We start from the raw sequence: 24,837 nt of genomic DNA, 5'->3' as shown, positions 1-24,837 counted from the left end.
GGGTGTTATTTCATGTCTACAGGGCTCTATTAATGGTAACAACCATACTTAGAGGGTCATGAACAGGTTTTCTGTGCTCTAACTATGAAAAGATTCCATTTATTACTATAGAATCCTGCTTCACGGGAATTCACTTGTCACGGTCAGGGTCCCATTAACCGCGATAAGCGAGGGACGACTGTATTTTTTTTTTTTAACAGTTAAAAAAAACTTCTCGTTCGTGATCATGATTGACTCCAGCTGGTGGTTTCTCTTCTCATTTATGTCTAAGATAGATTATTTTCTGTGATTATGTCTACTATATTGGGTAAGACAAGTGTAAAGGTGACTCTAGGTGTGTTATTTCATGTCTACAGGGCTCTAATAATGGTAAAAATCGTAAAAAAAATTTTTTTTCAAATATTCTATTAGTTAATATTGAATCCTGCTTCACTTATTCACATAAATGAGGGACGACTGTATATGCAATGTTACTGGCAAAGAGGAGAAATACTTGTAGAGCTGAATATTTAATGTATTCCTCCGTAGTAGTAAGCATTATGCATGTCTTTGTTCTGGCTGCTCAGTACAAAATGGCTAAATCAACAGAGTGCACACTATAATAACATAAGGAGAATGGACGCTACGAAGCTCACTGTCTCATCCCTCTCTGTCAGTACAATCATCAAAGTACAGCTAGACATTTTTAAATTTGTTGACACTCGAACGTAAATACTTAAAACCTTACATGAGGTGTCACAGCAGCACAAATGCTGTGTAACATGAAAAGAAAGAAACCCGAATCCAAGCCCCGTCATTTGGGCGGAGTGTTAAATCACTGTCATTTTGGAGTGAAGGAGCACATTGCTATAGCTTCCTTAGAATGTGTGCTCTACAAGCTCAAGCACATATCGATCCTGCTGCGCTCAAAAGGTATGATTTGCATTTGCTTTGTTTTTTCGTGGCTTGTGCGGTGTTTTGGATTCTATTTATATTACATCTGATCAACTTCTCTTGGGCATAGAAACATTGTGTGACAGGCTGTAACCTGTAATGGTATTCTTCTGTTGAGCAACCTACTCTTAGACTCTTTTTTGTGGGCTTGCATGAGTTTCTGTGTATCTTTTCTGTTGTCATGTGTCAATGTTTACCTTCTTAAGCATTACTGTATCTATCAATCACAGTGTAATGGTTAAATATTGTTGGGGTTCATATACAACGTGCCAAAACCGTTACCTCTTTTAACGATGTTAACAGCTCATGGAGATCATTTTACGATACTCTAGTAGGGACCTACAGCTGTGTCAGACGTTTACATGCACTCACGATGGGCATGAGTGTCATTCAGTGGTGTGAAAAAGTGTTTGCCTTATTCCTCATTTGTTATTTTTTTTGCACATTTGTCACACTTAAATATTTCAGATCGTCAAACGAATTTAAATATTAGTGACAACACAACTGAACACAAAATGCCGTTTTTAAATGAAACTTTTTATTATTAAGGGAGAAAAAAATCCAAACCTCCATGGCCCTGTCGTGGAAAAGTGATTGTCCCCTAAACCTAATAACTGGCTGGGCCACCCTTAGCAGCAACAACTGCAATCAAGCGTTTGTGATAACTTGCAATGAGTCTCTTACAGCGCTGTAGAGGAATTTTGGCCCACTCGTCTTTGCAGAATTGTTGTAATTCAGCCACATTGGAGGGTTTTCCAGCATGAGGCGCCTTTTTAAGGCCATGCCACAGCATCTCAATAGGATTCAGGTCAGGACTTTGACTAGGCCACTCCAAAGTCTTCATTTTGTTTTTCACCAACAGATGGCCGAACAGTCTCCTTTAGGATTTTTTGATTAACAGAAGAATTCATGGTTCCATTTATCACAGCAAGTCTTCCAGGTCCTGAAGCAGCACAACGGCGCCAAACTGTTACACTACCACCACCATATTTTACTGTATGAATTTTTTTTTTCTAAAATGCGGCGTTACTTTTACACCAGACGTAATGGGACACACACCTTCTTTTGTTAAACTTTTGTCTCGTCAGATAACAGAGTATTTTCCAAAAGGTCTTGGGGATCATCAAGATGTTTTCGGGCAAAACTGAGAAAACCCTTAATGTTCTTTTTTTGTCAGCAGTGTTTTTTGTCTGGAACTCTGTCATGCAGGCCGTTTTTGCCCAGAGTCTTTCTTATGGTGGAGTCATGAACACTGACCTTAACTGAGGCAAGCGAGGCCTGCGGTTCTTTGGATGTCGTTGTGGGGTCTTTTCTGACCTCTCTGATGAGTCGTCTCTGCGCTCTTGGTGTAATTTTGGTTGGCAGGCCACTCCTGGAAAGGTTCACCACTGTCCCAAAGTCCCAGAGCTTTAGAAATGGCTTTCTAACCTTTTCCAGACTGATAGATCTCAATTAAAGTCATGTTTTAACAGAGGGGCAATTACTTTTTCACACAGGGCCATGTAAGTTTGTTTATTTTTTTCTACCCTTAATAAAAAAGTTTCATTAAAAAAAGACATTTTGTGTTCAGTTGTGTTGTCATAGACTAATATTGAAATTTGCCCAAAAATGCATTTAAAAAATAATGCAGCATCATTCGTCGCTTCCTAAGTGTATTTTGTCATTGTCCTGAGTATCTTTTATTTCGTTCAACCTGTCTCTCATGTCGTTCAACCTGTTAAGAGTTAGTTTTGACGGTATTCATGGTATTCAAGCCAGTGGTCTGTAATTAAACAGACTTGTTTTTGCTCCTTTAAAGACAAATCACGATCGACTGCAGCTACATTCATGCCCATGATGAGTGTATGTACTGTAAGCTTTGCAACTGTACTTTATATATTGTCTTGTGTTTATTTGTGGTCATGTTTTGTTGTCCCGTGCCTTGACTGACGAGCATGCACTGAAGATCATTCATGTGAGTCATGTTCCTTGCCTTGACAGATGCTGTAGCGACGTCACTGAAAGCGAGTTTTGGAACATTTCTGAGTCACAAGAACTGAAATGGCTTTCTCTCAGATCCGCCTTAAAATCCTCCCCAGTGTTCGTTGTCTGTTTGACAAACTGGTCCAAGTGAGAGTGGAGGGTCTCGCTCCCCACAAACCAGTAGAATTAAGGTCCAGGCTGGTTGATGACAAAGGGGTAGTTTTCAAAGCGTCTGCCCTCTACAAAGCTGATGAAACGGGCCTGGTAGACGTGAGCAGTGCCCCCTCTCTGGGAGGGAGCTACACCGGAGTGGAGCCCATGGGTTTGCTGTGGGCCATGGCGCCAGAGACTCCACACCGAAAACTTGTGAAAAAGAACGTGCTGAGCCCGACCATAGTTGAGATAGCGGCACACAACGGCGACACTGGAGAACTCCTTGCCTGTGAAACCAATGAGAGAGGATACATGATGGAGGGCATGAAGAGAATCCCTGTGCAGGAAGGAAGAGTGCGAGGAGTCCTGTTCATCCCTCCAGGTGGGTCTTGGTTGCTTCGTGACACTCCTCCGCCAGTATTTCTACCCCCTGATTTGACTTTCAGTTCTTTTCAGGAAAAGGGCCATTCCCTGGAATCGTGGATTTATATACTTTCGGTGGAGGCCTCGGTGAACAAAGAGCCAGCCTTTTGGCAAACAAAGGTTTTGTGGTGCTGGCGCTGGCCTATTATGGCTACCAAGATTTACCGAAAAACCCCAAACGCTTGGACTTGGAATATCTTGAAGAGGCTGCAAACTATCTACAGAATCATCCAGAGGTTAGTCGATTTCTAAAAGTATGTGTCAGTATCGTGTACACGTCCACCAAAAAGAAAGATCTTAATCATACAGAACTTCTGGATCTGCGTGTTCATTGTTAGGTGGACATCTTTTGCACTAAATTTGAGTCAAAGTCATAACTGTTTCCACTGGATGTTTTTTGTATAACCCTGATAAAGTCGCACATTCATTAAAAGAAATTAGGTCTTCCAAAAATAGCACATTACTTGCAGTCACTCATTTATTGAATTAATTACTGGGTTTGGGCGATACGGACCTTGGCATGTATCACAATATTTTTGGGATGTATCAGGATATGATGATATCATTAAATTCAGCGGAGTCTTGCATAAAACGCTACAAACCTTACACGACCCTTCGTGATGAGTCTGATTCAAATGTTCTGCTACTATTAACGAGACTAGCAAATACATTTTCAGACATGTGCGCTATCTTTTAGCTCGATTTGCATTTTCAATTTATATAGTGCTGATAATACATACAAATATGTATAACTGTGTCCTGTCATTTATCTTTTTTTCATAAAATATAGCAAGAATGGGCATATTTCACACATAGTGGCAATGGTGATTAATTATAATTAATTCATTTGAAAACTGTGATTAACTTTAGTACATTTTTTAATGATTTGACAGGCCTTATGTAAATATTATATGTCTTCTACAGGTTCAAGGTCCCGGCATAGGCGTCATATCAATGTCTCATAGTGGCGCTCTGGGTTTGTCCATGGCATCTTTTCTCCCAGGTATCACAGCAACTGTCTGTATTAATGGCTGCAATGCAAATACTGTGATTCCATTACACTACAAGGATATTGTTATACCGCCACTCCAACCTCTCATGGAGAACACGCAAATGACAGAATCTGGGATTGCAGATATACGTACCGTCATGCCGGACCCAACCCTGGAAAGAAACAGAGCGTCTTTGATTCCGATAGAGCGTGCCACGTGCCACTTTCTATTTGCTGTCTCGGAAGACGACCACAATTGGACCAGCGCTTTTTTTGCCAAGCAGGCCGCTGAGCTTTTGGAGAGTCACGGCAAGGAATCATTTCAGGTGGTTTCTTATCCGAATGCTGGTCACCTTCTGGAGGTTCCTTACATGCCCTTGTGCCCATCTGGGTTCCATGCAGCAATAGGGAGTGCTGTGGTGTTTGGTGGGGAGCCAAAAGCCCACTCGGAGGCTCAGCTGGACCTGTGGGAGCGAGTCCAAGAGTTCTTTAAGAGACACTTGAACAACACCGGCACTATTTAGGTAGCGTGCCGTGTATCCAAGTCTGGTTGCCAACAATGCTCATATCCTGTACAATTTGAGAAGCGTTTGAAATTATATTCATTGGCAGTTATGAGCGTTGCTGAAGGGGTGGTGGTTACATTTAGTCATTTACAGGTGCAGTCATAAGTTTACATATACTCATCATTGGAATCAATCTTATACTGTATACTGTACTGTGTGAACCCTTCTTTTTCCAGGTTCAAATGATTATGCAACATTTATAGTCAAATAAGAGACGTTTCTTTCATGTTAATCCCTCGTTTATCACGGTTAATTGCCCCATCGACTGCGATAAGTGAATTTTCGTGCAGTTGGGTTCTATAGTAATAAATTGAATATTTTCATAGTTAGAGCACAGAAAACCTGTTCATGACCCTCTAAGTACGGTTTTCACCATTATTAGAGCCCTGTAGACATGAAATAACACCCCTATAGTCGACCTTTACGCTTGTATTACTCAATTTAGTAAACATAATTATAGAAAATAAGCCATCTTAGAGATAAATAGGATAAGACTCACACGTTAGCAAAGTTACTGACACCAGGAGACCAGTGTAGCATACTTCTCTCCTGTCGCTGTTTGTGGTTCAGGAGAGATTCACGATGCGCTTCAATCGCTTCATTAACAAACAGAGAACACGTGCAGTGAACATTCACACAGGAGCTGCTGTCGGCCACTCCCGACACTGCTAACATGCTGTGAGCACACAGCTAACAGTCAACTGTAGCTAGCTGATGCCACAGATGGCCCTGCTTCTTAAAGGCGCACACAACAAGTCACAGACACTGTATTGCACTTCATATCACGTCCTTTGAATGCCTTATATTTGTATACTCGTTCATTTAGCCATTTTTATGCTCGACAGCGCTCAATTTAGCCCATGAATATGTACAATTTGCTAAAAAATGCTTTGTTTTTGCTAATAATAGATCATATTCAACCATGAAACAGCGACCATTTATGAATACATTTTAAAAAAACTGAAATAGAGTGGGGGTTTTGTCATTGTTATGAACTACTGTGATTAAGGGTGACAGTTTTATACTTTAAAAGCAATGGTATTGGTTTTGTATCGCTAAGAAGATTTGTCGTATTACCTACTGTATAACTGCTTTGCTGTGATTTATAACACTGTAAGTGATTGTGTGTGTTTATGGTACATTTTGGGATGTTTGTGGCTGTTTCGGGTCCAAAAAGACAAGCAATCCACTGGTTGCATGTATCAAGTTGCAGCTCAATACAGGTAACCCATTCAATGGGCAGAGAATCTTAAATAAAGTGCACGTTTAGTAAACTGATGATTTGCGTGGATTCAGTTTTAGTCATTTTGTTTGTCGGCCCTCTCGAATAACATCTCACCTGAATAACATTTATCATGTTAACTGCTCCTGCGTTCGTGCGTGCGCGCTATTTTAGTCGTTTTCCCAAACGAAAGAGGAATGTCACAAGAAGTTGCGAAGGAACACACAGAACAAGGTGACAGTATTTCACCCAGCAGTCATCAAGTCAAGGTACCTGCACCATCCACCGACGGCCAGCTTGTTAAAAACACGAAAAGTCTGGAGTGCAGTTAATCCGTCTACTTCCTGGACGTGTTGGATGCTACCAGTTTTGGGGCTTGACACAAAAAAAGATATTTAAAGACAAAGCTTTGTTTTATTATTAGTATTAACCTTTTAGCTTCTCCTCTTTACATTTTGCCTTTTTACTCTACTTTTCCCATTTTTGCTGGGTTTTTTGGCTTCGTTTTATTTCTACAATGTGCCACGGGCCAATACAAAACAAGCTGCGGGTCATAAATGGCCCCTGGGGCCGCACTTTGGACACCCTTGGTTTATACGAAACTGTATAAACATATAATAGGTGATACTGAAATTAAACAATATATAAATAATTAGAATGTATTCAAATGTGTAATCATTTATTAAATTGGGAAATATATTTTTAAACAATCATTTTTTGAATATATAATGTATTAATATAATATAATTAATTAATATAATGTATATATATATGTACAGTATATATATTTTACACATATAAAATATGTATTCATTTTGTCAGAGAAAAAGTGTATTATTATTGTTATTATCAACTGTTTTTTTTTTTTACAAATTTTTTACAAATATTTCAACTTTTCCATGTTTTTCTCATACTAGTATGTTCTCATAATATTTTGACTTTATTATCATAACATTATCGCATTCACCCAACCTAATTTTCAGAAAATTTCAACTTAATTCTTTTTTTGGTTTGTTTCTTATATTACAACTTTTTTCCTATAATATTTCAACTTTGTGCTATTTTTTTTCTGTTAAAATAATGACTTTACTCCCTTGATACTTTGTCTTTATTCTTGTAAAATTACCGGGTTTTTTTCCCCATTTTTGCTGTTGTTTTTTGTGTTCCGAGGTCAGCAAAAAAAAGCAGTCGCGGGCCGTAAATGTCCCCCGGGACGCACTTTGGACACCCCTGATTAAATGGGATAATATATGTATTGGTAATGAAATAAGTACTTTATTAAAAAGAAATGAACAATTAATGAACGATTTAATCAATTATTTCCCACCATTATTTCGTTAAGGTCACGTGTTGTCATACCACACACTGTAGGTCTTTATTAAAAATAAAAAATAAAAAGCATAATAGCACTGTGTTCTCTATGCGTTGTTCTAACGAGACATCCATTGATCGTTTGGGTTGCCACCAGTGTCTGCTTGTCATTCATGAAGGAGCTTCTGATGCCAAAAAAAAAAGAGGCGGAGCCCCCCTCCGGTCAATTCTCCGTCATCCTCGTCCCCTCCTCCACTTTCACAAGTGTCACGCTGTAACGTATGCATTCTCTGGGGGATCTCCTCGCGAGCCAGCCGACCAATGGGCGACCCGTCACGGTGTAGCAGCAGTCTGACAGCCAGCGAGAGAAGGAGCGAGGCGATGGTCTCGGCGCCCCGGCAGAGCGCTGCATCCACGGAATGGACGTTGCATGGGAAGCAACGGTGCAGCTTTGGAGCACATGGATGTATGCGACTGATTGATCACATAATGCGTTGCTGTGTTTGCTCTTCATCATGTAATAATGCAGCGGTGATGTGTGGCGATGCCTTGTCCATCTTATTCCACTCACTGCGACCTATTTTTTTGTTGGTTTGTTTTGAAGGCAGTTTAAAAATGTTCCAGTGGAAGATCCACCAGCGATCATAAATAAATCAATCAAATAAAAACACTGGACCACGGTATGGAGAGTGGGAGCTGGGCTGCGATGGTGGGGGACGGTGCATCCAATATGACAGCTGCTCACATCTGGCTGAGTCTCCTCAACTCCTCCAGCCCGCCGACCCGGTGGGGCAGCAGTCCATCTGCCCGGGGAACCGCACCGGAGGACCAGAACCGCCTGATCCAGGAGCAAGCTTACCGGGACTTCACCACCACCCTCCAGGTTTTCATCCTCATTGGGTCTCTACTTGGTAAGTCCTCACTCTGTCTTTCTATCAGTCTGCTTCAAATTAGTGTCACTCTTCCGTAGTCCCCCCAAAATGTGGAAAAGACATCTTTTGCATGATTTCATTCCATATTTTCATGTATGAATTTTTATAACCCTGCCTAAAAAAGAAACATAATCACAACATTGCTGAAAAGGAGGATTACGCGTCAGATGTTATTTCTGATTCACTCATCAAAACTATAAGCAATGTCTTCCGTCAGTAAGCCAACAAAATGTTGTGGTCCCATGCAAAATGTGACCCCTTTTAAACCGCAGTTTGCAGTTAATTCAAGGGCATCTCTGACGTGCAGTCGTTTTACGTGTCTTATCGTTTTCAGACGCGAAACAAAGGATTCCTTTCCAAGCCGAGTGGTAAGGTTGAGCCATGTACTGGATGTTGTTCCACTCGTCCTTGTCAACGCCTCGGAAAACATTTCAACATGTGGTGCAGCTTTCAAAAAGAAAAAAAAAAGAAAAAACGACAGTGCCTGATTGCCGGACTTGTGACGCACATGCTTGATATATTTCAAAAACACAGTGAGAGTAAGTAGTACTCCACTTTCAATAACCAACCGCTTACTTATGTGCAGTAAGTGATGGCCCCTGGCCCCTGTATACTGTTCAAGGACAAGACTGCAATATCGAGTGCAACCTCCAAATGTCTAAAATCGAATGTCCAAGCAACTAATGTAGTGTACAACACAGGGGAGTCCAATCCTTCTCCAGCGAGGGCCGCATGGTGAAAAATGAAAGGTCCGCTTTGATATTTTGTAAAGATATGCTAAGAATTTATGTATATTTCAAGAAAAAGCTCATCTTTGTGATATAGAGTGAGCCTGAGTGAGTATAAGCATCTTTTTTCCCCATTTTTGCAGTTTTTTCCCCCAAATATTTCCATTTTCTTCTTAAATAATCTTTGTAAATCTTCTTCTTGTAATGTTATGACTTTATTCCCAAAATATATTGACTTTATTCCCATCATTTTATAGCTTTTTCCCCAACCTAATTTTTCCTAATTTTTTCTTTAATATTTCAAAAATGACGAATTAATTTTCCTCACAATATTATGAGTTTATTCTCAAAAAATTGCGTCCTTTTTTTTTGTTAGAATATGACTTTTTTTTCTCTTAATATTTTTTTTTTTACTTTATTTTCATAAATTTGCAGCTGTTTTTTTCTATTTCTGCTGTTGTTGTTTATTTTATTTATTTAATTTTTTACATTTCCAACTTTCTTCTTGTAAATTCTCTTCTCCAGGCCACACTTTGGACACCTCTGGTACGACATCACGCAGGGTGCTGTTGTATCAAAGGCTTCCCCGAGCACATGTTCTGCTTTTTCTTTGGCTTTTTTCGTAGGGGATCTGTGTCATCACTTGTTGTCAAAGTAAAGGGTTTTATTGTTTTCATGCTTTTCTACAAACAGCGGTGAAATGTAAAGCAAAAGCGTTTTCCCGTCAATTAGCACATACACAGGTGCTGTGAAGGCGAACACGCCGTAGCTCGCAGAAGTCGCAGGAAAAAAGCGCTGACAGGGAGTGGGAGCGAAAATGCTGCCATCACCCAGTGTTGTGTCACACACGCAGAACAACTGTCGTTTGGATATGTCTAAATTAGTCATACCAACATAAATGTCTGACTCTCGGATTGGTTTTTCTTTGTTTAGGCATCATTTTGTTCCACCATTATTGCTTTCGTTGGACATTCGTATTTGCCTGGACTTGTGTTTCGCTTTGGACACTTACTACTTGTCTACTCCCCGCTGGTATCTCCGTTAAGACCTTTTCCCGTTTCCTGGATTCATTCCCCCTTTTTGGGTGCATTTCCACCTCCCATGGTGAGTTTTACATGAGACCTAGCTGTGCCTGCTAGCTTTTCTTCGTTTTTTTCCTATTTGCATTTTTGGGTGTTGTGCAGCTCCTGTGAGCTTGCGTTTTGTTTAATAAAAGACCTGTCACCATGTCTTCACGTGACGTAATAGCAACACATAACAAATATGTTATAATAATCAATTTTGAGCTGTTTTGTGCTGTAAATAGAAAACGGTTCACATTTGAACTGTCAGCTAATGATGGAAGGTGAGGGAGGAGCCATTCATTTCGGAACCACGGCCACAAACGTGATCCTGCCGCCCTGTGAGGCACCAGATGCACACGGACGGCAGACGCAATTACCAGGTCGCTCTCCTGTCTTATCTTCCTGCAGCCCCTGCAGACTGAATAGGCAGCCATGATGAAATACAGTCAGTCAATGGGATGCCCAAAGTGACAAAAATGGCCCTAGCAACTGTGAATTTCTGACACCTGCTCCTGCTGTGCAGGGAGGGAGGCACAAAAACAACCACATGAATCCATTCAAGGTCCTTGTTGACTTTTTCATAAACAGTCATATACTGTATGTGTGCCTACAGCCTGTTTATGAGCACCAAACATAAGAAAAATCTATCATCTCCCTCACTTGTTTGCTCCATTTTTGAGAGATAAGGCGCTCAAACATTCGCTTTGTGCTCACGGGTTTCCATGATGTCCGGAGAGAAAAACTGCCTTTGACTCACCCCTGGCTAGATGAGCCTGCCAACACTTTACCGAGGACAGCTTTGTTAAAAAAAAAAGAGAAAAACAGGCTTCACTGCACGTCTGAAAAGAAATACCGGAGCTCTTCCAACTATCTGTCAGTCAGCTACAGATATGGGAGCTGTGAGTTGGGTCATTTTGTTGGAGTGCCTTTCAAGGTCTGATGTGTTTTCCTCTCCGTGGCTGCACTGTAACCCGTTTTTCATCAGAAACGCGTAACACTTTGTCGAGATTATGCTTTTTTCGTGTCAGCATGAGGATACAGCGAACACATTTAGAGCAACTGCCCTGTCACAATAACGCATTTTGCCGGTCAATGGAGAATTGCAATTTTGAAGAATTGCTAATTGATTCATGCCCGTCAACAGTTGCATTTGGTAATAAGGTCAGGTTTCTGAAAACGAAGGAAAATGGTGGTCTTTCCACCAATGTTTTCAGCAGCTGGCAACTGATTCAAACCATTCCAACTTCAAAATGATCAGCTCATTCCGGACATCTATTTTACAAATTCCAATGTTCCAAGATTCTCATTGAAATGGAGAACCGTGACTAGGTCCGCCATTCTAAACGGATTCATTCCACTTTCTTTTTAAATGTCAATACATTGAAGGCATGTGCATGAATGTGAACATGAGCACCCCATCAAATAAAGCCGAATTCCCCACATGAATATCCTGAAAAGAGTCCCATAGAACCCATACTAAAATCCAAGCAGCTAATGAGGCCCACCAGGCAAGTTTGGATACCGGGAATGTTCTGATCTCACTTTAAAGCTCTTGTTTTTGTTCCCGGCTCCCCACAGGGAACGCGACAGTGTTGTGGTGCACCTGCTCTACAAACGTCTTCAAGTCGGTGACCAATCGCTTCATCAAAAACCTGGCTTGCACGGGTATCTGCGCCGGCTTGGCGTGCGTTCCCTTTGACGTGGCACTGGGCTCCAGCCCTCGGTGCTGCTGGTGGCTCCACACTCTGCTGCTCTGCAAGGCCATCAAGTTCCTCCAGAAGCTCTTTTGCTCGGTCACCGTGCTCAATTTCAGCGCCATTGCACTAGACAGGTCAGTTCATGTTGGAATTAAAAAAAAAAAAATCTTCCCCTCAGCTGCTCATAACCGCTGCGACCATGAAAGGTGTTTATAAAAAGGCTGCCTGGGTGCCTCCCACTCGCTTTGTTCAGTCTGGAAATACACCTGAAAAAAGGTGAAAGGTTTAATAGTATTCAACTGATGCTTTACGGACTAAATTGCTTGACCAAGTCAGGTAACGTGCGTCACCTGTGAACAATGGTGCTTTGTAATTGCAGACATCAATGCTTCCAGCTCTATTTTTGCAGGCCCGAGTTGTTCATGGTGAATCATGTGTTGATGTGTGGAAAAAGTAGCCTGAAATGACTGCACTTGTCCACATATCGTACATTTCCACATACGGTAATCCCTCGTTTATCGCGGTTAAATGGTTCCAGACCAGACCGAGACAAATGAAGTTCTGCAAAGTAGGATTCCTTATTTATAAATCAAATATTTTTGTAGTTAGCGCATAGAATACCTGCTATAACATATGGTTTTTAATATTACTAGAGCCCTCCAGACATACCATAACACCCCTACAGTCACCTTTCCACTCATATTACCCAATATAATAGATAAAATTAGATAACATATGTTATTTAAGACATAAATAAGACTCGTGCTAGTGTGTGTTTCAATAAATGTCTTCCCGACGTGTGGACAGGAAGTGATGTCGGGGATTCAGAGTTTGGTTTCAGTTCGGCCACGTGTTATTATTATGATTGTGATCACGATGATGATGATTATTATTGTTATTATTCTGCCTGTTGTGAGCTAATTCAAACCTGCAATAATCATTGTTGACAGCGATCAAGTATGAGGCGTGTGTAGAATACAGCTCATCAATGTCTTGTATTGCCTTAAACTGTATTTGGATTTTTAGTTCATTTGGAACATTTCTATGCTTGAAAATACTTAATTTAGGCCAATAATATGTAAAAATTGCTTAAAATGCATATTTTTTTTACCAATAATAAGCTGTAGTCAACCATGAAGCAGGGGTCATTTATGAATTAATCCATTTTTTAAAAACTGTGATAGAGTGAGGGTGCGATGTTATGTATTCACCTAAATGCCTAAATTAAGCATTTTCAAGCATAAAATGGCTAAATGAACAAAAATGTTAAGATGAGACATTCAAAAGACGTGCTATGAAGCGTAAATACACTATCTAGGACTTGTTGTGTGCACCTTTAAAAAGTGGGGCCGGGGAAGTGACATGCGTGACATCGGCCGGCTGAGCGAGAGCAGCAGGTTTGCAGTGTAGAGAGTGGCCGACAGCAGCTCCTGTGTGAATGTTCACTGCATGTGTTCTAGGCTTGTTAGTAAATTAATCGAAGTGCATCGTGAGTCTCTCAGCGGAAGCAGAGTAGTATTCTACACTTGTCTGTAGGTGTCAGTAACGTTACATTCTTCAGACAAAAGCCACCAGGAAGTACGCTGTTAATGCTAACCTGTGAGTCTGTCTTATTTATATCTAAAATGGATTATTTTGTATTATTCTGTTTAATATATTTGGTAATACAAGTGTAAAGATGACTATAGGGGTGTTATTTCATGTCTACAGCGCTCTAATTATAAAACAATGCACACCTATCAATTGATTTCAATACAAAAATGGAAAAACTGGATTTAGTTGAGAAGTTTGTCCGCTAACCTCCAAACTGCAGGCAGGAAGATACCGTACGGCTTCTCTGTTGCAGCTATCAAAACTATCCAAACGATGAATTATTTATTGTTATGGTGGGTGTTATTACTGTAGAGAGAGTACATACGCTACCATGGGTCTGCAGTGCAGCTTATGAACAAGGCTGATGAAGAGACAATCCAGTCCTCCTCTTAATTGATTTAGCTGACAATGAAGCAAAGACAGGGGGATGAGAGGTCACTTACACATGTATGATCTGTAATGAAGATGTGCATGCTGCGCTGCACATTCATGGGTTATTGAGATGCTATTTATTTTGTTTTCATGAGCATGTTGAGGAGTATTTCTCGTGTCGTGCACCTATCACAAGCATTCAGGCTTATTGATTAACAATAATGATAGTCATGTAGATTTCACAGATTAGTAGAGGTGAGCCTCACCTCTAATTACCTGACTGAATGGAGGCTTAGTTTCTTTTTCTGTTTTATTTCATAGATTCTTATTTAGGCCCTCAGCTCGTCTGTTATGAAACCCTCAAACAAGACAGAGGCAGTAAATGGAATGGCTTCCAGTGGATGGATGGATGGAGGGTAGTGATGTGTGATACCACTGATTTAGTTCCCGATCCGATACTCGATACTGAGTAAAATTCCGGCCAGTATCGGTGATCCTGATATTTTCTGCAACTTCACCTAATGTGTCTGATAAATTTGAAAAAAGTAAGAGTATTTGATATCATAGCATAAAGAATCCAAGACTTTAATTAATTCATGAATTAAAGAAATTATTATTTTAAACAAATTATGAATTTAAACAAACAAATCATTTAATCAAATTAATAATGAATTTAAGTTATTCATATATTTATTTTAAATCCTGAAGTATATTGAGGTAGCAGGGTGATATACAATATAACCAAGCAAAAATACAACAGAAAAAACGGAGGACAAAATCGTATAAGATATGTGAAAATGGTATTTTAAACAATAAAAAAGGAAATGAATAAAATAATAAAACCATCACAATAAATGGTTAATTATTAAGAACTACTATAAGGATGAAAACTTCATTCACAATTTGCACGCGGCTCCGTTTATGATTGGTCATCCTTTCAACAGACCAACGTTTCAGACATGACCTCAAATGACTGAATTGTCCAAAGTATCGATATTTTGTTTTGAGAATCAAGCATGAAGACGGTATCACACTCGGTTCGCGAGAAGAGACGACACACGAGATTGGGTCGAGGAGAACGAGACGAGTACAATAAAAAAAATCGAAAAACTATGTGATAATATATTGCAATCTACTAATTGAATTTCTACGACGTTACACTCCTCAGCACTTTGTGTGTATGCTAGCGGCCCCGCCTCCACCCACCGAGATAAAGAGACCGTATGACTGACAGAAGGGTTCACTCCGTTCATGCCGTTGTTCTATGGAACAAAGGTGCTGAAACCCTCTTCCTGCCAGTTTAGAGGCAAGAGACCATGAAAACAGACACGCATGCACATGGCAACACATGGAGGCTGGCAAAATTGTCGAGTTCATTTCCATTTGTTGTGTGATGAATTAATTGATTTATTATCGTCCCAGGCCTCGTGCACACGAGAAATCCTGTTACGTTTTATTCTCGCAAGATCTTGTGACACCCCATTCAGTATCGATCTGCACATCACTAATGGATGGGCTTGCCGTGGTCCTGCCCGAGATCTAGTCTATAAGAACGTCTGAAATGTGGAACTATTAGATAGGAACCACTTACATACAAGGGGAGGTATCATCGCATTTAAAAAAAAAATAGTGGCCTTTCCCCAAATAGACGCCTCCTTCTCCCCCTCAAGATAAAAACATGGTCAAAGAACATATTGTTCACACACAGAGATGAAAAAGTGAAGTGCTGATCCCAGCAGGGCCTGTTGCTCATTAAAACAGCAGCACTAAGCCAAGGCACACAAACAATCTCACGCATTGATTAAAGCGCGGTCGTAAACGAGTTCCCAAAAGATGGTCTTTTGTCACATGGAGAAGGAAATTTCCAATCTAGTCGCCTACTAGCTAGTTTTCCAGTGTTGTATGCGTCTATTTTAATGTTCGGGGGGGGGGGGGGGGGGGGGGGGGGGGGGGGGGTTGCACCTTTAGGTTAGTTCTGCCCAGTCCCCCCTCTCCCCCCTCTGCCCACTCTAGACAGACAGATAGATACTTTATTCATATCCAAGAGTTGAATCTCTGCCTTTGTTCTTTAGTTCGCCACCTGTCGGTTCGCATGTACAAAGCGCTAGACGAGTGATCCCCAACAACTGCGCTGAGGCACATTAGCGTGCTGTGAGAGGTCACCACTTAATTGGTCCATCCATCCATCCATTTGCTGTACCGTCTTGGGTATGCTGGAGCCTATCCCAGCTGTCGAGAGGCAGGGTACACCTTGGATTGGTCGCCAGCCAATCGCAGACTTAATTGGTCCAAAAATGATTATTTATTTACTGTAAATAATGTATTTTTGTTCATATAGCTATAAAATAAATAAAGGTCCTGAGCACTACATGAGGAAATTCGGTAGATTCCTTTTGTTTATACCATAAATTCTGGACTATAAGACACTACTTACAAACAAACAATGACGCGACTAAAATAACTACAGTTCCCATGATGCTTAGAGTGCAGTTCCAGGTAGTAGTGAAATGGACGCTAATGTCACGTCTTGAAGTCTTACGCAGCGATCTGACCTGACCTGATCCTATCTGTTTTGATCTGACCAATCTTAAATAAGTTTGATCAAGTGTAGAATTACGACAGCTTCTGCTTGGACTGCTTGAAAAACGCAGTTGACATCCCACTCATCTGAGCTAAGGAATGATGCTGGGAACACAGAGTGTAGGTAGGATTGCAAGGTTTATAGTGTGTCCTTCTGTGTAAATATCCCATGTCAGAACATGGACACCTTATAGACAAGTGCGGCCTATATATACAGTAGGTATATATAGACACAAATTTTTTTCTCTTTAAATTTGGTGGGTGTGGTTTACATTCAGGTGTGCTCAATACTTTGAAATTTACGGAACTTAAGAGAGGCAGTGTCAGTATAACATATGGTCATTTGCCCTTTGTGTCTCCAGATACTACTCCGTCCTGTACCCATTAGAGAGGAAGATCTCGGATGCAAGAGCCAGAGATCTGGTCATTTACATTTGGGTCCATGCCGTTTTGGTGAGCCTTCCTGTTTTTGTCCTGACCAACGTGACGGATGTGTACGTCGCATCGTCCTGCACAGACGACCACGGCAACTCCCTGGGGCGCACGGTGTACGTGTTTATCTACAACATCACCACCGTCATCCTCCCTCTGGCTCTGGTCTTCTTCTTCATGCTGCTCATCCGCAGAGCTCTCAGCGCCAGCCAGAAGAAGAAGGTGATCATCGCGGCCTTGCGGACTCCACAGAACAGTATCTCTATCCCGTATGTGTCGCGGCGAGAGGCAGAGTTGCACGCCAGTCTCCTGGCTGTAGTGCTGGCTTTCTTTGCCTGCAGCACCCCCTATGGAGCTGTGGTGGTCTATCGCACCATTTTGGTAGATGCCAAAGAGCTGCCTGTGTCATTGTATCTCACAGCCTTGTGGCTACCTAAGGTGTCCCTGCTCACCAACCCTCTTTTATTCCTGATTGTTAATCGCTTGGCACGCCACAGCTGCCTGGAACTGCTGTCCAGGATCCACAGACGCTACAGCCGGCGTAACGTGGTCAGCACGGGGGGTCTGGCTTCTCTCGGGGCGGAAGCTGTGATAGGGGAACCCGTAGGACTGGAGACGGCAGGTCGCTCTGGAAGCCAGCTTCTGGAGATGTTCAACATTGGCCAGCAGCAGATTTTTAGACCCTCTGAGGAGGAAGAGGAGCATGTAGCGAATGAGATTCCTCCTCAGGGAAAAGAAGGACCCAAAGAGGACAACAAGAGTGGGTCAAGGCAAAAAGGACTTACAACACAGGTTATCACCAAAAACGATTTGTTGCAGGGACACGGAGGTGGCCTCGCCAAGGAGTGCCCACCTTCAACCATGGCATCACGCTCATCTCCCGTCCACACGTGCGCCTATACGTCGTCGTCACAGGTGGCACCGGCTACGCTTCCAGAAACGGAAGACCCCACACACTTTGGGTTTGGACCCTTTGAGCTGCCGCCACAGTGGTTACCTGAGACCAGGAATAGCAAGAAGAGGCTGCTGCCTCCTTTGGGTAACACTCCCGAGGAGCTGATCCAGACCAAGCTGCCCAGACCACGACCCGAACGGCGGATAAGCAGGAATAACAAGGTCAGCACTATTCCTGCTGTGGACCCTTGAGCTCCTTCAGGTGGACTCTGATCTGCAACGCTAGACAGAAGTTATTATGTGGACGTTTTTCTTGGACTGACTGTTGGTGAAGATGAGACGCTTGGTTTCACCAAACCTGTTTACTGTTCACTGTTTCTCAGCCAACAGGCCAGAGGTTTTCAATGTGTGAAGCGTGCTCCCCCTGCGAGATGCCAGAAGACTTCAGCGGAAGTGTAGCATAAACAAACAGAGACTGGGGTGAGCAGAAAATGACTTTTTCAGGGAGTAATGGAAGGGAAGCTGTACCACACTTTGAAAACCCCTCGTATAGACACGTCACTCTCTTTTTCTGGAGTTATTGTCATTTCCTTTTCCGGTATTTGGTAATGTAATAAAACTGTAATTAAACAAATTAATTAGAAGATAATAGTGTTTGGTTATTTGCCATCTGTATTGGGTAAATTATTCACATTGGAAATACAGCTGTCCCTCGCCACTTTGCAGTTCAAATTTGGCGGCTTCAGTCTATCACAGTCTTTCAAAAATATATGAGTTAATAAATCATGCTGTTTTGGGGTTGAATACGGCCTATTAGTCAAAATGTATGCATACTGAAGCTGTTACATATTTGTTGCCTAAATTTGTGTCAGTAATGTTCGGTGCCAGACTTGATCGCCAGAACAACTGGCTTTTATTGCAGGTTTAAATGATTTCACAACAGGCAAAATGATCCCAAATAAAAACACGGGCTACAGTTGCGGCATAGCCCACGCCAAGGTAAAACTCAACTCTGAAACCCCTGCGTCACTATATTTGGACGAGTGTAAAGGTGACTATAGGGGTGTTAGTTCATACTGTATCTAATAATGTTAAAGAACTTATTTAGAAGGTCGTAAACAGGTTTTCTATGATCTAACCTACTTTGCGGAAATTCCCTTGTCACAGTCGCGGAACCAATTAGCTGCACTGTAACAAAAAAAACATCTTGCAATTTGTTACCATAGTTATTGAGCTAATGAGTCAAGTTAACACTTTGACTTGCAAAATGTTGACAAAACACACAAAAAAATGTTCAGTCAACATTTACTACTGTTTTGTTCAGTGAGTGTAAAGTGAAAATTTGAGACAAATTATCTTGACTTCAGTTCCGGTTTTTAAACGTCCTGTCGTCGCGCATGCGCCGTGAGCAACTAAGGCAACGTTGATTCTTTCCATGGCACGCGAGGTCAGGTAACTGATGGTTTTATGTTATCATTGGCCCAATTAACTACAGGGTTTGGCTGTCTCAGTCGATTTTATGTTCAAAAGTCTGCAGAAATCCCACGTTAAAAGAAGTGAAAGTTAGCTTCAACTATGTGAAGACATACATGCGTTGAGGTCTAATAAACGCTTGTTGTGTAATAATACGCCGATAATATCAGCGTATCGATACCTTAAACTCAATTCAGAACAGTTGAGAGTGTAATTAGGAGCACAGTAATGTTAATTGTTAGACAAGTTGCGTTTAATTTAACGTGCCGTGTCGACCAACTGTTCATCGAAGCTGGACACGAACACGCAGCAACATGAGAATAAGCTGGTGGATGAAATGCTTTAACACCTCATCCCTCCGGCTGCAGAAAAAAGGCACTTCGACGAAAATGATTGACAGTGTTATCGTGTTGGGTGGATGCGCGTTCACCAGCTGCTGCGTGCACGCGGGAGCCAAAGTCTATTAACCAGAGTAGTCGTGTATACGGCGTGGTGTGGTTAAAAACACGTGGGAAATAAAAAAACGTGGAATCCTAAGGCCAGTATAATTTACTACGTCTCCAGAAAGTGAAAACTGCCTTCTACACAAGTCCTGAGCAGCACCAGCTGCATACAAGTGTTTCTGCACAGGACTGCGATCTAGCTGTGGCAGTGGTTGAAGTAAGACTAAAGAGAAGCATGAGAAAATTCAGTGTAATCCTCGGTACAGAGTAAATCCAGGGCTTGGTATGAAATTATAATAATTATACACAGTACAGTTATTTGATTATGTTCATAATAATGTTACTAAAACAATTGTGATTTCATCAAGAGGCAAAGCACAGTGCTATAACTTCCATGAAGTAATTGTGATACATTTGTAACATGCATTCCATGTTAGAGTACTATGCTTATAATCATTTAATACATTTAAATAAAATAAAAATTGTTTGGCCTTTCAATCCACTTGGGATGAGTGATCGAACTAACATTGCATTCAATACTTATTTCACAAACGCAAGTTAAAAAAAAACACATAATCTAAAATGCATTACAGTGTAGGAAATGTAGTTTTCTTAGTTGTCTTGTCCTCTTTGATACCTAATGCTCCGATCAAGGTTTTATGCTGCCGATTTCGTGAGATTGGCCGATACAGACCAATGGACCAATTAACTGTACATTTTTACATTATTGACCATTTTAGACCATTCCAAGGGCCCCTGGAAAATTGGTAATTGTTAAAAAAATAAACGTTTGGGCGGATGAAGTTCACTGTGGCCACTTGCGTTTGTGATTCCTGGGTTTGCATATGATGTAGAACTACACCTTCAAAAAGCAAACAAGGACTTTCAAGAAAATGGAACTCTTCTTACATTACCAAGAGACATGAAAATGGAAGTGTTGGACACCACAGCTCACACTGTTTTTACTTGTAAGGCTTATCCAACCAAACGAGTTAGTCTGTGGCTGCTGCTTTGATTGAAAAGCATCCTTGTCTTAAGGATCAGGGCCCAGAAACAGGCCATCACAGCTGGACTATGAGCATAAAATATAAGATGGGGAACTACCGCCAGAAGCTACGATCAGCCGGTTGCTCAGATGTCACCGTGAATCGAAAAAGAGCGAGTAAAGACCCAAGACGTTTGAAGAAAACCAAAAGATGCGAGGTGAATTTCCACCCAGACAACCCAACTAGCCAGACTGATTCTTCCCTGCAAAAAGAAAGAGAAAAAGCCATGAAAATGCTTGTACAACAACTTGGTGATCAAGTAAGTACCCTAAGCAGTTTAGGCTACTGCTGTTGATTGGAGCTCACACTTTTTTTATCTTTTTTTTCTTTATTTCTCTGTTTTAGACGTGTGATGTACTCACCGTTAAGAAGACGGCAGCTCTTAGAGGTCTGCCCGTGTACATGAAAGAAGAAACCGGAAACTTCATGAAGACGTGTCTGGTGAGTAGATGGACTCAATATGCATAGAAGTTGTTTTTACCTCAATACCAGTCAAGAGACGTAAGATACGTATATAGTCATGAGTAAAAGATATATGGGTGTATTTAAAAAATGTACTTCCCATGTGATGGGTCTGACTTGGTAGTGTGAACTGCTAATGCAACTTAACCAAAGTACAGAATTGTATCAGACAGGACTTTTCTATCTTATTTGTTTGCACACCCTGGTGTCGAACAAGTTTTTTTCTCCTCCAACAAAACAAAATTGCAATAAGTGTTTCCCGCAGGTCTGCAGTTTTACTGTGGTGGGCGTGCTAGATGACCTCATCGTTGTCTAATTTAAAAAATTGTCCATGACGCAAAATGAATTGTGTGTGGACAGGTAAAAGGAAGCTTTTTGATTTGGGTCATGAGAAATGCGCAAAATGATCTCATGTTTATTCAACAGAACATAAAGTTATTGACTTGTGCAATTAAAAAAAAAAAAAAGTGTAAGCGTACGCTGATTTTAAAGTTACTGTACACATCTAACATCCAATAAAAACAAACTCCTTATTATCAGTTTGTTTAACTTTCATTTTAGACTTGGCATAACAAAAACTTTGAAAGTTGAATGAACTCAAAAATGCTTTGCAGGCAGCTGCTTAACTTTTTTAAGTTGATTCAACTTTTTTAAAACTGTGCACCCTTTGAGAACCCGTAATACAAATTTACTGGTATTTAACTGTACAAAACGCTGCCAACCTTCAAGACATTTTATGAGTGTAGCCTCTCGACGTCCCTCCACGACCCTCACAGGGGGGCCAGTTTGTTTTATGCAGCAACCACAGGAAACCAAACCCACACCTGAAACATCATTAATCTCACTTTACTTTTTGTTCGTTTTTGATTTGTTCATGTCTTATTACATGAGCAAATACAGTGAGCGAACATGATAGATAATGGTGGAAGTAGTTGTGATACCATGTGGAAAGTGTGTTGTAGAGAGCAGCACTGCATTTGCCCTCATATGCACTTGATAGGAAATATTTATGAGGCTGTGTGCTGTGTTTACTCAGCCAATCAATACAATAGTGTAAAAACTCCAGTCGTTCTAATAGGAGCACTGTTGCTTATAATGTAAGGTCATATATTTTGATAGTAAAATAATTCAAAACATTTTATAAAACACAGCACCCCCAGTATGTGCAATCATCACTTAAGTTGTACTGTCATACAGATAAAAGAAATATGAAATTCCAGGTATGTCCAGGCTTGTTTAAATATTAATTGAAGGAAAAGATAAATCTTTTGCACAACCACAACCAAAAGCTTTGAGGTGTTTTTTTTTTTATTTATTAAATGACTCTGTCATTGTTACAATTGCTTGTCTCCTTGGTGAGACATTGTACAAAGCCTCAACATGAACCTTTGGCTGATCGTCACAGCCAGGCAGTACTTCAAATATTTATCAAGCTGGAACTCCCCCACCCCCCCAGGCTTTCCCACAATCCATTGCTATGTCTACAAAGAGCGTGAATCTGCATCATATCCCGCTCATGTGCCATGCTGCTATCAGATCAAACGGTGCATTCACGCCTGATCGAACAATATCCATTGCTACCAAGAAGCGTTGTTGCACAACTTTTTTCACATTTAAAATGAATTTTTTAGTCCAGTTGACAGAAATATTTAAGTGAAAAAAGTGGGAAAATATATGCAAAAATACCTACAATACATTTAATCCAGAACACCATCCCCACCATATACGGTGTTGACAGTGTACTGCTTCCCTCTCCTGAGATGGCGGATGGTGGTCCAGAATCTTTTCGAAGCCGTCTGGAAGTTGTTCTCCATGGCTTCGCAGAACTCCTCCCACGTCAGACTTTTTGCCTCGGCAACCGCCAGAGCCGCAAACCTCTTGGCCTGCCGGTACCTGTCAGCTGCCTCTGGAATCCCATGGACCAAAAAGGCCTGATAGGACTCATCCTTCAGCTTGACGGCATCCCTCACCGTTGTTGGATTATCGAGTAATTAAAACCTATTTTTATATTATTTGACTTGAACCTGAATTTAGTTAGATGTGTGTTTTGGAGTAATGTGAAAACAATGGGAAACAAATTGTTCAATAAATGATTTTTAGCACAAAATAACAAAAAAACAGAATTTAAAGGGAGCAGCTGTAACATTACACCACCAGTGACAAGTGAGTGGGTTAATTCTGTCATTATATTGTCTTATTCTGCTGCGTGCTGACATGGTGCTCTATGCTTCACGGCAGCGATTTGCATTTGCCGAGAATTTACCCCCTCGCGCAAAATGGGACCCCGCATGGATGATGGGGTCCTACGCACAGTGCGTGTTGTGTGTGTAAGGGTGGGCGGCCCGGACCGTACCCTTCCACTGGAGTCTTTTTAGATCATCCAAGCTAAAGTAGCCACACTCCATGTGTCATTGATAGAAAAGCACACAAGTATTCTGGTCGACGTGTGAAGCAAATTCGAGTTGCAGCCATCCAGACTGGAGAAGCATTTCATTTTATAATCTTCTTTGGCTGGCGGTAAGACTGAGCACATGATGAATTTCTGAGGCAGAGCATTGCCTCCACTTCTGTGATCGGCTTTGTTTTACTGTAGTCTTAGCAGGAATTGTCGTCAGTGGAATTATTCATGCCGTCATCCATATTAACATTAACATTCTGCAATTGAAGTCAACTTTCGCAATGACCTCAGTCCAATATTCATAGACGGACGCCCATGTTCCCACAGCATGTGTATTTCTTCATTGAAATTACAGTGTGAGAATCCTTTTCATGGTCCACTGGCTTGTAGTGTGGAGAATTGCTTATTAATCCTTGCTTATATTGCATTCCTTTTACTGACACCTCATTGAGCGCTGTGTGTGTGCTAGCTCACTTCCGCCTTTGTCACATTGACACAAGGCCTCCAAATAGAGAAGTGCCTGCCCGTAAGTAGCAGCTTGTAACCAAAATTTTAGCTAGCAGTCCAAAGCAAAAAATCAGCCGAGAAACTGCTCGCATCCAAAAAGCACTTGTTAGTTGGGACACTCGTATGCTAAGGTAGCACTGTATAAATGACAATAAAAATACCTGCAGTGCTCCGGTACCTTCTCTCTTCTGTCTGGCATTTGAGACTTGACAGCTCAACTTGCAGCGACAGCAGATACAAATAACTTTGGTGTTGCCGAGTGAGCCATCTGCCAGGGCTTTGAAGCCAAACTTACCATTTCTCTGTCCATTCCAGCTCGATATTTGTTGCCGCTTGTTCCTCAACATCAACTGCCACACCACTGCGTTTCCTCAAACTACGCTGTGGGCAGAGGGTCAAACAGGCCGTGCGCACGTTAACTGCGCATCAAGGAATTTTTGAGCTCCCTAATTAAAACATTAGGACTGGCTAACTTGGATGACAATCGACAACGCATATGGACACACTGCGGTCTTAGTGGAGGAAAAGAAAAATGCAAGGTGTCGTGAGGTACACTGATGCTTCATGTGACGTCATGCATCAACTTTGCAAGCTCCAAACTTTCTGCGTTGTTTATTGTGTTGAAAAGGGGTCAGAACGGTTATATAATGACTAC

General features: G+C 41.3%; 2 protein-coding genes across 5 annotated transcripts; both read left to right on the top strand.

Moving 5' to 3' along the window:
• Window positions 1-635: 635 nt before the first annotated feature.
• LOC129172316 (acyl-coenzyme A thioesterase 1-like) lies at window positions 636-6,284 on the top strand. Its single transcript, XM_054761924.1, has 4 exons — window positions 636-912; window positions 2,914-3,430; window positions 3,505-3,707; window positions 4,396-6,284. The coding sequence occupies exons 2-4, from the start codon at window positions 2,974-2,976 to the stop codon at window positions 4,984-4,986; spliced, it is 1,251 nt and encodes a 416-aa protein (XP_054617899.1). The 5' UTR covers window positions 636-912; window positions 2,914-2,973; the 3' UTR covers window positions 4,987-6,284.
• A 1,512-nt stretch (window positions 6,285-7,796) lies between these two features.
• On the top strand, window positions 7,797-24,574 carry gpr176 (G protein-coupled receptor 176). Of its 4 annotated transcripts, none has more exons than XM_054762634.1 (7): window positions 7,797-8,027; window positions 8,166-8,472; window positions 11,864-12,116; window positions 16,890-20,737; window positions 20,808-21,074; window positions 21,161-21,256; window positions 23,038-24,573. In XM_054762634.1, the coding sequence occupies exons 2-4, from the start codon at window positions 8,244-8,246 to the stop codon at window positions 18,103-18,105; spliced, it is 1,698 nt and encodes a 565-aa protein (XP_054618609.1). In that variant the 5' UTR covers window positions 7,797-8,027; window positions 8,166-8,243; the 3' UTR covers window positions 18,106-20,737; window positions 20,808-21,074; window positions 21,161-21,256; window positions 23,038-24,573. The 4 variants fall into 4 exon arrangements, with proteins under 4 accessions (XP_054618609.1, XP_054618611.1, XP_054618608.1 ...); XM_054762636.1 differs by having other exon boundaries at window positions 16,890-19,305; window positions 23,038-24,571; XM_054762633.1 differs by having other exon boundaries at window positions 16,890-21,074.
• The last annotated feature ends 263 nt before the right edge of the window (window positions 24,575-24,837 follow it).

Source organism: Dunckerocampus dactyliophorus, chromosome 19, assembly GCF_027744805.1.
Source record: "Dunckerocampus dactyliophorus isolate RoL2022-P2 chromosome 19, RoL_Ddac_1.1, whole genome shotgun sequence".
In the NCBI taxonomy this organism is placed as follows: domain Eukaryota; kingdom Metazoa; phylum Chordata; class Actinopteri; order Syngnathiformes; family Syngnathidae; genus Dunckerocampus; species Dunckerocampus dactyliophorus.
Note: the sequence above shows the minus strand (reverse complement) of the source record. Positions and strands in the feature narration are given on the sequence as shown.